At 38.8% G+C, this 13,376-nt stretch overlaps 1 protein-coding gene across 5 annotated transcripts in view; it reads right to left on the bottom strand.

The window, feature by feature from the left end:
* The window catches only part of VTI1A (vesicle transport through interaction with t-SNAREs 1A), a 278,533-nt gene that overhangs the window by 148,085 nt on the left and 117,072 nt on the right, over nt 1-13,376 (bottom strand). The window contains exon 7 of one of the 5 annotated variants that reach the window (XM_030488677.1): nt 5,623-5,925. The exons of the other annotated variants lie outside the window; for them this stretch is intronic. Coding sequence (XP_030344537.1) covers nt 5,798-5,925 — 128 coding nt within the window. The 3' untranslated portion in view covers nt 5,623-5,797. Of the gene's footprint in view, nt 1-5,622; nt 5,926-13,376 lie in introns of those variants that run through there. 5 annotated transcript variants of the gene reach the window in all.

The following is a 13,376-nucleotide window of genomic DNA, read 5'->3' as shown; positions in this document are numbered from 1 at the left end:
GCACCGCTGAACAACTTCCTGCAAGCTTTACTTTCTCAAATAAACCCACTGACCCAATTCCATTTGTATTTCAAACCAAAGATTATGAGAACAAAGGGAGCCTAATATTACCATTTTAAGAGTATTTCAGAATAAAGTACATACAAAATGGTACCTTGGTTACTCATTAAGCCAAATCTTTACTAAGTCTCAAAGTAGCCTTTTGTTTCATATATGTAATTTTTTCCCTTGGGAATAATTAGATGGACTATTACTAGGTAACTAAATATCTGATCTGAGGCAAGCAGGTGCAAGAGGTAGATGTCTGGCTATGATACACTGTGTCCAACATTTACTTCAGAAACAGCATACTCCACCTGAAAATGCTGAAGATATTTCTAACAACATCAGTCTATGTCACTTCCATAATCACATTATCTTCTACAGAAAGAAGCCTATTTGCTAAATTTGTGTGCTCGGGGTTTTTTTCTCTGCCATTTGAGAATAAACATTTACATTAGCATGTCCAAAATCCATTTAAATTGGTACAAACAACCTATTCACGCTAAGCCTACTTGCTCTCCTTTTACTCCCAGCAAAATGCATATTTACATATATACCTGTAATCCACAAAATACCACAGCCAGCCTTACTTCCTTTAGTAAACTCCAGCCAACACCTGACCGGGTAATTTATGTCTCCTATTATCATTACTCTGACGTTTCTTAGAATCTTTTATTTATGTCTCTAATAACATTGTCATCTAGTTGCCCAGTTTATCAAGCTTACCTAAGCCCTCCAAACATGCTGCCTCTAGCAAGGAATTTTTGCCCTGTCAGGTAGATGGACGAGAATCTTAACCAAAGTCACTCATCACTAATTCTCCTGTTTCCATAAAGGTAGTTCCTGAACAATCACAGTTCTCTGCAAACCTGTCAGTAATATTCAAGAATGCTTTACTCAAGAGGGACCTGCTCAGCCTTCCTTTACACTGATTGCTAGTTTGCCTGTGCCTCAGATATAGTTCTTCATTAATATTTACATAAACCAAAGCAGTCCTGGCATCACACTTAACAGGTTAGTGGTCATGTCAGGGCCTGAATTAGGAGCACTCAAAGTCAGGCCAAAGACCCCATACTATTTCCAAAACAAGAGATCTTTATTTACCTTTGTGATTAGAGAACTGTACTTTTGGGTGCACAATGCTCTCTGTACATTTCATGTTTCTACTTCGAGGGCTGCAGCATGATGCTCACAGCACAAACTGTTGAGTACTACATGAATATGTACCTGTCTTCAGATCCCTCTCATACTTTACAGATTTAGGGTGAGGAGTCTTTGGAACTTGGGAGGAAATCGGGCAAATTGCCGGTCTTCTTCATGGTCAAGAGGTGTTCAGAAAGCATTTGCTAATTTCTATTCTTTGGGGAGATAAAAGGAAGACACAGCTCAATTAATAAGCATATAAAGAGGGTCATGTATAGGTGCATAGTTATTTCTTCCCAGAAATTAGGTTATTTGGTAGCTAGACAGACATGCGAAGGCTGGTTATGATACTATAAAGGCACGAGGGCTCTTGCAGAGCTAGAATTACAGGGTTAGTGTCAAAGAAAGTAGGCCCAGACGGAGAAGAGGTATTGTGGTGTAAGCAAGGGTGTAAATGCTATTTTGGGTTTTGTTTTGGAATTCTTGGAATTGAAGAGGAGACTAAAATGAAAAAATGCACTGGGGCAGGGGGCTTTGAATAGGAGCCAATTCAGAATGCAATTTTTATTTGACATGGCTCCAGTGGTGATCAAATACAGCTAGCTTAAAGCGTGAGTTAAAATATACTGAATAATGTCATACATGCTAAAATGCAAAGAAAAATTCATGATAATATGTTGTTGTTTTAAATGCTATGCAAACATTTTCAGTTTCACTTTACTTCTGCAAAATTCTTCTTTCTTGTGGCCAAACCTTTATGATAAGAAATGTTGTGAATTAAAATATTAGCCAGAAATGTAATGATATTCAGGGTCAAGGTACATCTGATATTTATTCAGTTGTGCATTTGGTTTCTCTGGATCAGAATCAAACATTAATAACATTTAATTGTAGTTATTCAGTATCACTAGGTTAACTATAATTTCTGTAACTAAATGGTTACTGAACCTTGGTCTTTTAGCTCTTAACTCCATATTTGCTAGGCCAAACAACTGTTATTTACAAAAATTAACTGTGACTTATGGTCTTGTTAAAAGCTTAACCATTTATTCCATCACTTCTAAACTTACGGCATTCACACCAACACTGGGAGTGCCATGCAGTCATTAGCCTCTCCAGAGCTATCATTTCAGTTTCATTCTCTCTGTTCCAGGATTAGATACAGAAGATGCTGAGAAACCCAACACATACGTAGGGGTTGGACTAGCCGATCTTTAAAGGGTCCCTTCCAACCCAAACTATTCTATGATTCTCTGACATTTGCATCCAGACTTTGATGTTTGCATCAAGACTCAATAAATTAATAGCAGCAATATTAATAACACTGGGAAAATAATTCATAGCCTCACACCTTGCCTCTTATGGCTGTAAATACGAATGCACACTGAATCCCACATCTTTCTCTTGTAAATGGTTTTATAAAGGCAACAAAGGCCAGAACTTCAAGATGGTATGGACTGGTTTGTCTCCACTGTCTGCAGCACAAACTTGCCAATTACAGCAGATGAAGATCCAGCCCAGTGTCTCCCTCTCCTACAAAAATTTCCACTTTCCAATATGCATCGCTATAGGCAGTTATTTCTGTGGATCCAAACCCTTCCACTCAAGATGCTCACTGACTTTATATCTCCTGCTAATGTATTCCTTGGGGAAGTTACTATCCACCAAACCCCTCATAGTTATTGTTAGGAAATCATTAATCCACAGCTCTTTTCAACTCTTGGTAATTATGATGTTGAAAAAAGGAAAAGTTTTGCCGCTAACAGTTGCAACAATGTATTTGCCACATGCGATGGAAATCTGATAGACAATATCTGTGCGCTCCATCTGTTACACTGGATTGATCCGCTGATGAGATTCTTTTTAGAAACCTGCTTACCCCTGCTGGTGCTGCAAGCTTGAAAGAGAAAAACACTTTCTTCTCCTTGTTCTCTTGTGTGGTGGTCGACCCTGTCTTCCTCTCCATTAGAACCCATCCTGCTGCCACAGATCTCACAGGATTTATATTGTTTTGATTCCTTTCAAACACTGTCTTGTTACAAACATCTGACAACAGTCTCTTGGGCTGTCACGATTTTACAAACTGACCAGGCCTATAAGTCTCTATAAATCCCATGTGGATGCAGACCTGTGAAAACGTCTTTAACTATCCATTAAAGTACACAGTAGCTCTTTTATTATATAAATAGTCATGGGTGTTCTATACTTACACAGAGGAAGAAGCTGTAATTTGGGGAGGGGGGGAAGGAGGGAAGTGCTTGAAAACTCTGCCAGAAGAGGTTGTTCTCTTAACACTCATTGCACATCAGCGAACTCATTTGCTCACTGCACCGCTTGACGAGAACACACCATGGGTGGTCGTCTTGCTCCCCACCCCCTCCATAACAGTGGTGAAAGCCACAAAATAGTGAGTCAAATTTAGGCATGACCACACATGTTGGTTTCTCATGAAGTTAGGGAAATTTTAGCCCTGCTCTTCAGAAAACAATACTCAGACAAACAACGATGCAAGGGCATAACTATAACTGAAAAATTGAAAACACGTTGAGTATATAATATAGGAAGGTCAGAAGATACAGTTTCAATGACATATTTTAGTACCCTGGCCTTATTTTAAGTCTAAAGTTTACTATTAGAATCTGTGTGTGCATGTACATGTGTGTATATGTAAGTCTATATTTGCGTACAGACAGGCAGACGTCAACACTTCTTCATAACAAGTGAAAGGGAACATTAGAATGGTTTTCAGAGCACAGGCTGTATCTAACTTTCCCATTTAAACAAGAGTACAAATAAATCCAATTTTTTGCACTGAAACCAACTCATCTGAATTAGTGAGTTATTTTAAACCAAACAATTACTATTTGCAAGAACTGCCATGAAAACGCTTCTGCCAAATCAAACAGTATGCCTGGAGAGTCAAACGGGTTGGGGGGGCGAGGAAAGAAGAAAAATGGTTAATAGGAGGGCTGTTGCTTTTCCCAAGCGCAGCAAACTGAGCCTAATTGATGCTGACGCATGACAGACTCATGTGTACAGTATTGCCCGGGCTCTGACTGAAGCTGCTGACAGAGGGTAAATGGTGCATGGCAGCTGGTCTTGCCCTGGCCTGGCATGGCAACGTACGCACACATTGCCTGTCAAGAGATATCATGAGGGCTAATGAAGGGCAGCCCACGTTTTTAAAATTCTTCTCACTGAGTTTTGGATCACACTTAACACCATGAAGCCTTCTCAACCTTGTAGTGATTGGTTAAGGATATGTGACACTTATTTAAAAATTAATATGTTCTAATCAATCTAAAGTTGGAAAACGAAAAGCCAGTACAGTTCTGTGTGAGAAAGAAAAAGTGTGCATGAGTGTGTGTAAGATAGAAAGACGTGGCAGAGAAAGAAACAGAAAGAGGAAAGAAACACAGGCATTTTTTTTCAGCTACTAACAACAGAAAGTGACATGGTAGTACCACAAATTTATCTGACTGCACTTCAGTACTCTCTTATAGCTCTTTTTATAACAAAAAGTTGTGCATTTCTGAAAGGTTTACTTAAAATAAGTGATTCTCTACAAACACCAAATGCTTTCTCTTTTCCTGAATCTAGTGCACTGCCTTCCATTGCAGCTGAATAATTATACTGGTACCCAAAGACGAGAGAAATTTGGCCCCCTCCCCCCATTCCTGGGCATAAAGAACTTAATGTAGAAAACCAGAATTAGGATTAAAAAGACCATCTTAGAAATCTACCTGATTACCAACTTCAAATAACAAGTAACAGCTTGGTTGGACCCTCAGTTCTCAGAATTCTCTGGCGATTTCACATTCCTTCATGTTATTCTGCACGGTAATACATGGCAGAAATACTTCTGGTTTAGCTCCTTCTGAAATATTCTGCTCACAGACAAATGGAAAATACACATGCAGAAGAGCGTTGAGACTTTTCAGGGTATTTCACTGACCGGTGCAGAACCATTTCTTGCCACAAACCCTTAAAGGCTTTATCCTGGTTTCAAAAAAATCCCTGGCATTTTCACAACTGACTTCAGGATTTCAATAGTTATTTTACATGCTAGTAAAAAGAAAGTGCTTGTTTCTCACCTAACCTGGAAAAGCTTATGCCCTGCTAGTCACTATTAGCTTATGTGGAATGGTCTCTGAGTTTATCAGAGAGAAAGGATTTATGTCCTGGGGAGACTGACCTTTGCAGGCCAAAAAGAGAAACTGACAATTGAAAAAAGATGTTATAATGTTGTCTCTCATTGCTACTCCTTTAGGTCTTGCAACTTACGTCTTCTTTTCCACCTCATTATTATGCAGAGTAAAGGGGAAAAACCCCACCAGTTGAACTACTAAACTTAAGGGGAAAAAAAGGCATGAAAAAAAGGCATAAAAGAAAGCAAACTTCCTCATTCAAAACCCACAAGCTGCTGTGTTTATTTGATAAATAAAAACTAGTTATTTTTTGGTTTATCAGCTAATCTAGGAAAAAGTTAACTTAACCTTGGCAAATACAATAGATCATAAAGAAGTATCACGCTCTGAGAAACATACACAACAAGCTTACTAGAGCTTTGGTCCTCAGAGCAAAGTCATTTGTTCATTGAAAATGTGTGTATTCAAGAGACACCCCAGAAAGCTGAAACAATAGCAGAAGCCACAAAATGAAGCACCTTGTTCTTACTTTGATGCACCCTTATAACAATACAGCTTCGCTTCCCAGAAGTGCCTCCAGAGAGAATGCCACCTTTGTGTAAAGTAACATTGGAGAGAAAAAGAATATTTTTAATCAGATTGGCTGATAATTCTGGGGAAAGAAATGGGTGGTGAAATAAAAAGGCATTACTCATTCCTCTAAAGCTAAACTATCACATCATTAGGTTATCATGGTTATAAGCAAATTGTTTCTACTGAATGTAAGAAATTTTGTGCTAATAAAAGGCAGCAAAACATTTCCATTCGGTTAATAACTGTTTATTAATGATTCACATCAGTTGAGCAGTCTTGTCTATTTGATGACTCAGAACCCATTTCTTCCAGTGTAGACTGTTCAAATAACACCGTAACTGGTGGCATATACAGTCTATGTAATTTTTGTTCTCTCCTGTGTAACTTAGGTTTTAACCTGCAGAGTTTGATATAAAATCTGTATCGTTCAGTTTGCTTTACTCAATTTCACCTGCTACTTCTTCCATTAGAGAATGTATATGACAGGACTTCATCCCACATTTGCAGACAAACATTACTGTGCATGATTATACAATAAGTGTTACATTTTCTACTGCCAATACTGTGAAGTCATGAAACTAAGTAATTTCTATGTCTTTTAAGTCTGTGTTTCAGTAATCTCCAAAAACTCTTAAAAGATATGACCTCTGTCTAGTTTTAAATGACAAAGTGTTTTGGTTTGCTTGGGTTTCTTTTACTTGGAAGAGAGGAACACCTGGTACCTGTATAAAGGCAAGCGAACTGTATGAAGTCACTTGATGAGTTTTGAAAGATTTGCTTTTATGGCCAAATATGTAATTTAACTTAGTAAGAAAAGGCTGTTGTCTCATACCAGCCTTGTACTATCCAAATTCATAGAGTACTGCATGATTTTGCAGGTCTGATGGAGGAAATATCTGTTCTCAAAGGGGAGTGTAATTAATCTGAGTGTTTGACACCTGATTCTGGCCTTCAAGATGGAGTTTAAGAAGTTTGTGCTCAAGGGACTGCTGACTATAAAGCTTCAAAATATGAGCATTCATACCAGATTTGAGGACACAGCAGTCTGGTATCAAAAAACAATTTTGTAACAAAATACTATTTACAAGCAATATTTGTAAAGCTAGATGTAAATAAGAAGTATATGTTGAGTGTGAAAAGGGTAAAACTTGATTTAAAATTATATTCCTGAATATATACATATGCACACAGGCAGAAAGATCTATGCTTTCAATTGTGTGTACAGATGTGTGTATTTGTGCACGTGTATAAACACATGCAACCTGTGTTCCCTGTGTTTTCTGTGCAACCAGAAAAACTGGTTCTGAGAAAATTTTGATTATGTTTGCATCAAAAGAAACTCTGTACTAACTGTTGCACCTTGGATTTTATAGGAGCATTGGATTTTGCCGCTTCATTGTTTGTTTTTAGTTTGGAAAAAACAGTGCTCTTCTCTTAGGATCTCTCCTACAGACATTTTAAACTGGTCAATTCCAAGCAAATAAAAGGGATTTTTGTGTGCATCAGGATTGTCAGATCAAGTCCTTTATGCTAAGAGCTAATTGCACTGGGTTTCTAAAAACTTACACATTTACGCTGTGCTTGTGTGCATGTATATGCACGTGCATAAACTATTTAAGTGCAAATTGCCAGAATGTCAGTAAATTACTGCTGGAGCTGCAAAGCATTTACATACCTTAGGCATGAGCAACCAATTGGAACTTCTAATCTTTTAACAAGTTACTGCTCAGTGACATAATAATGAATAAAATGAAGAGTAATGAAGTTGACCATAAAGCTTAGCAAATAAACATTGTACACAAATATAACAATTCATGACTAGCTCAGTACAGAAAGTCTACTCATGGTTTGCTGCCGGTTACTGTATGCTTGTGCCAAAAGACAGCAACATCCTCCTACCACTGCTTTTGGTGTTACCCATTGTTGGTCTATTTGCTGCCCTCACCAATGCTGGGATCCATCCTCATTATAACCTGTTCACCTGCAGATAGCTTTATCTCTTAGTATTGTTCCAAGAAAGTTTTTAGAAGCTTTCCTGTCTCAATGCTCCTGTCAAAGAAGTTGTAGAAATCACCCCCAGGATTACTGACAGAAACTTTTATTTGTTTGAAATCTGAATGTGTAGTCTGGTTTATCAGCACTGACAGGACAAGGTCATAGACCATACTCTATCGTTATTCTCACACCTACCAAGAGTCCATGATTAAGTCACCTGAAATAAAATTCCACTTCTGTCAAAAGACATGGCAAATCACTCATAATAGCTGCAAAGATGACTGACCATTCTGTCTTTTGTGGGTAGGAAAAAAGTATGTCTAATAAGGTAATATACTTGGAATATCTCTTCTAATTCTGACTGACACACCCAAAATTCATCTCATTTCTATATGCAGAACAAGTCTAAAAGGTATCAAATCCAATTCTGTTAAAGATGAACTTGGTTCAGCCATTTGTTATAATCCAGGTAACTAAGAAGGCAGGCGGGGATCTACAGAATAAGCAGTAGGATTCTGCATTAGTCCCCTATGAGACAATAGCAGAACCAAAGAAAGGCAATAATGGCCACAAGTCACTGCTGAGTGATATGTCTTTTGAGGCAGAAATCCACTTCCAATTGAACTGACGTCCCTACCAGAAAAACGACCACCAAAATTCCTTCCAGCTGACAGCCATGCTAGTAGTTGAGGGAGAATGGCTGAGGATATAATGAACATTAACAAGGAGAGCATCAGAGGCTGTTCTTGCAGGATGGGCTATTACACCATGGTGGAGCCTTAAGGGAAGCTTGAATTGCTGCCATCTTTGTTGCTTTTTCTCTGCAAAAAGAAAACTGCCTTTTTAAGATACGAATAAGGATTTTAAACAGTATGATATTAAAAGCTCCAGAGACAGTAACTAAAAAGCAAACATTTACTTTTTACTTATTCCTACAATGAAATAGCATGGTAACATGACATTACCGCTCCAAGGTAAATATTTACTTGTTAGTATTGGGCTCCGCATAAAAATATACCTACTTTCCCCACCCAAGATGACCTGCATTTTCTATTACCAAGACCAAAACAACCACCCACCCCACAATTCCCAGTTTAGTATGTTGCATATACTGCTTGACCTATACTGAGATGCTTATACATACAGAGTGATATTTGGGGCTCCAAGTACGTGACTCTCAAGTCACACATGTTGGATAATGAACTGAGAAGGTACCGTGACAAAAGTGAAGGAGGCTGTTTCCATTTCCCCTTTCAACCCTCATCTCCAGCCCAAAGGAGCTTTACCTGTTAAGAAACCACAGCTGAACAAGGGCTGCATCTCTCCAGTACACTAGACCACCACAGAGGGCTTTTTCCCTATCAGCTTTTGCTACTACATATTTGGCACCTGTCACTTAAGGAATTAAAAATATGATGATTATCCAGACTAAAAGGAGATCAAGCAGTGTAAGTAAATTTTATATAATTTCTTATATGTGTGGCAAGTTCCTTTGTACTATTTCAGGAAGGATTTCGGAAATTCACACAGCCAGGCTGAGTTATGTTTGCTCTTCCTCCCCATGAAAATGAGAAATATTAGGTTTAACGACTAAAACTTTCTAGATAAAAAAAAATTTGTATCTACATACCTCCCCCCCCAAATGGCATTTTGTTCCAGCCTTCTCTTTAGCATTTTATTTACTAATAAACCCAGCTTTTGAAAGCAAATACCACACATGTGCTCCTGACATCAGCTCTCAACATACTCAGTGCCTTCCATATTTATAAAATGCATATGCTGCTGCTCATTCATCTGAAAGGAGTGTTGGGAGACCCACCTGCTGCCTGGGTAGGCAGCACTGGATGGAACCCAACAGCTAGGGCATGTCAGTCTGCTCACACACATCATTCCTCACGGAGGGAAGCCTTTGCTTATGCAGTGCCATGGGATAATGTGCTTTTTAAAGTTTGAAGATTTTTTTTTTTAATGCTATAATTTACAAATACAAATTTAAACTGTATCTATAGCACAGTACTCCAAATATTGTGAAGTTCTTTATGCTAAGCTATGTTAGCAGCCAACTAAGAAATTTACTGAGACATTTAGGGTTTTCCCTCTTTTAATTTTGAAGTAATTTCATCTTTGGCTAAAACACACTAGACAGAAGCAAACCAAAGAGTTTCTTTTTGGTACTCAGGTACATTACCTTGAGCTACTGTGCTCTTATTTTCATATGGAGCAAGAGGCATAGAACAGAGAATTTCTATCCAACAGTGTCATAGAAACATAGAATGGTTTGGGTTGGAAGGGACCTTAAAGCTTATCTAGTTCCAGCCCCCCTGCCATGGGCAGGGACACCTTCCATTAGACCAGGTTGCTCTAAGCCCCTGTGTCCAACCTGGCCTTGAACACTGCCAGGGATGGGGCAGCCACAGCTTCTCTGGGCACCCTGTGCCAGCGCCTCAGCACCCTCACAGGGAAGAACTTCTTAATGTCTAATCTCAATCTCCCCTCTCTCAGGTTAAACCTACTCCCCCTTGTCCTGTCCCTACAGGCCCTTGTCAAAACCCATCTCCAAATTTCTTGTCGGCCCCCTTTAGGCACTGGAAGCTGCTCTAAGGTTTCCCAGAACCTTCTCTTCTCCAGGCTGAACCAGCCCAGCTCTCTCAGCTTGTCTCCAAAGGAGAGGTGCTCCAGCCCTCTGATCATCTTCACGGCCCTCTTCTGGACCTGAACATCTCGACAACAGGTCTACCTGGCAAATGACTGAAGTGATTTAAGATACTGTTATCAGGCTCCTGCCTTTCTTTCCCCACCATGTATTTTGCTAAGGCTCCCGCTTTCCTGATAGAGGTACTGTCATTATGACAGCAGAGCTGGCAAAACATGTGTTAGCATTCCTTACCTGCTACAGGTAGGAAACAGACAAGTGATCCGACGCATGGCTCACTTGGCACAGAGGTTTTTGGAAGCACTCACAGTTTCCTTCCCATGGACATTAACCTCCAACTGGTGTACAGTGAAATTTTCTCTAGAAATCTAGAAAGCCAGATCTAACTAAAACGGCTGAATCCAAGGTCTCTGTAATCTGTCATCTGATCTAACTGAGGTGATGGATCATGGAGATGCATTACCACTGGGAAGCCAAACTCATTCATTGTACCAGCAGCAAGACTACATGTGAGGCCTACAGCTACCACAGAGCCCTGTAGAATGAAATACCCAGAATGAAATAGTTCAACGTGGTTTGGGAACACTGAAAAGCTTCATTTTAAGACTTTCAAATAAAACAAAACATTCCAGTGTTTCCAAGCCAAAACTCTGCAGAGTTCGGTGTGGGGGGGAAAGGATATCTTAACTTTCCACTCTGATTTAAAATAAAAGGGATGAAATGGTGACATTACCCACCATACATTTAGAAGAAACTAGAAACTGAAGTGGTGCAACTCTTGCTTTACAAATATACTTCCAAAGTTATCATTCCTATGGCCAGCTCCACCAGACCATTAGTGCTGTACTACCATCCTGGCTTCCTTCCCTTGGGATAGGCAAATTACTGCCTCATCACTTTTTAATGCCCTTTGAATGCTCAAGACCTCAGAGTAAGTACCAGAAATAAGCAAAAAGGTATAAAAGGAAAAACAGAATGACTAATCATAAGTGTCAGGCAAAGTAGGAAAAACAAAGAGTAAGTAATATTTGGTTAAATGAGAAGACTTTATCCTCTTTGGGTTAGATTAAAAAACATAACATTAACAAAAAAGAAATAAGTAAATACTTTTTTACTCAGTTTTCCTGAAATCAACACAATTTAGCTCTCAGGAAGCATTATGATGTGAAATTCTTTTCCAGCTATGACACTGGTAAACTTATTCCTTCTTCCAATGTGCAAAACAGTATTTTCTAGGAACATGGCTGTATCACAAAAAAATAGCCTTTATATTTTGGAATTCTAGCTGGCAGCGAAAATACTAAAAGTAATAAACAGTTTGAATGAATTAAAAGTCAAGTAATACCAAGAAAAATGGAGGGCAAAGACATTCATTTATGATGTCCTATAATCAAGATTGTAAAGCCTGGTGCAGCAGAAAGATTTCCCTGAATAAATTCATTGTATTTTTAAACAGAGAAATTTCAGAGAACATAGTAGTTAGTAAATATTTAAAATCTTTGTGGTAAAGGCTTAAACCTCAAAATAACAAGGAAATGACAACTGTTTATTTTTCTCCACATAAAACTGAAAGTTATTGTAAGGTCATTATAATGTAAGCCTGTTTTCTCTTTAAGAAGTAAATAATTACACCACTGATTTGAGTAGACCTGCCAGTAAGTCTACATGTGGTTAAGTCAGATAGACTGATGCTCTAAAATTGGCAAGTAGCTAGCTCCCACAAGCTATTAAGCAACTCTGAGGTCTAGGTAGCTCACAGCCCTTTTATCATACGTCTCTCAACAGAAAAAAGAAAAAACCCCTCCACATTTAGACTACGGTTGTGCAACCTTTGAACACACTTCTGTATATTCCATGATAACACAGAAGCAGAATTTGATGCAGTGTTCATTCTCTGCCTCAATATTCAGCAGCAACATCTAAGCTTTCCTCATAAACATGTTTCTAACTCTTGTGGGCGCAAGGAAAATCTTCATAGACACGAAATGAAAACAATTTGTAATGACGTGACTATGTTCTTGAATTTGCAAACAGCCTGAAATAATGACTGTGATGTCACTGCAATGAAGATTGCATCAAATAAATGGCAGTAATCAGAGCAATGGGCTGCTGGCTGCTTAACCACAACTGTTAACCATTGATGTGTTGAAGATTTCAGCACTACCAGCATGTGTTTAACCCCATATCTTCAGGTACCAAAACCTCAGGTGATGGGAACTGTCAACATATCAAACTTTGCTGATGGAAGTTCTGTAACACAAGCTACGCAGCAAACAGGGAGCTGAAGCTGGACAGCTGCAGTAACCTCTACACAAAGAGCACACAGCAGTAAATGTTTTATGCAAATAATACTTTCTGATATTTAACTGAGTAAACCTCTTAATTTATTGATTTGAATAAATCTGCTGCATCACAGAACCATGGGAGCTCAGGGAACACCACCACAGATTCTAATCCAGCCCACTGCAAGATATACGCAATTTTGCCTGTGGCCAGTTCTCACCATTTCTACATCCAGGCTTCCAATGAAGTCAAAGAGAGCTCTGCATGGGGGATGGCAACAGAATATAAGTCACATCACCATTTGTGGCATGAATGTTAGTATAACAATCTACATTTTCTTCCCAAAGATAAAAATCAATTCAAATATGAAGTTGCAATCCAGATTAAAACCAAAACAAAACTAGCTAAACCCTCACATCATGGGTTCTGACTTGGAGTTGTGGGAGGGTTAAAGGCCTCAAAGCCCTTTCTCTAATTCTGCCAGCAAATAGAAACAAAATACCTGTATTATGCTGATGACAGGACTGCCATTGTATCAG

The sequence above is a fragment of the Strigops habroptila genome, chromosome 5, assembly GCF_004027225.2.
Source record: "Strigops habroptila isolate Jane chromosome 5, bStrHab1.2.pri, whole genome shotgun sequence".
In the NCBI taxonomy this organism is placed as follows: domain Eukaryota; kingdom Metazoa; phylum Chordata; class Aves; order Psittaciformes; family Psittacidae; genus Strigops; species Strigops habroptila.
Note: the sequence above shows the minus strand (reverse complement) of the source record. Positions and strands in the feature narration are given on the sequence as shown.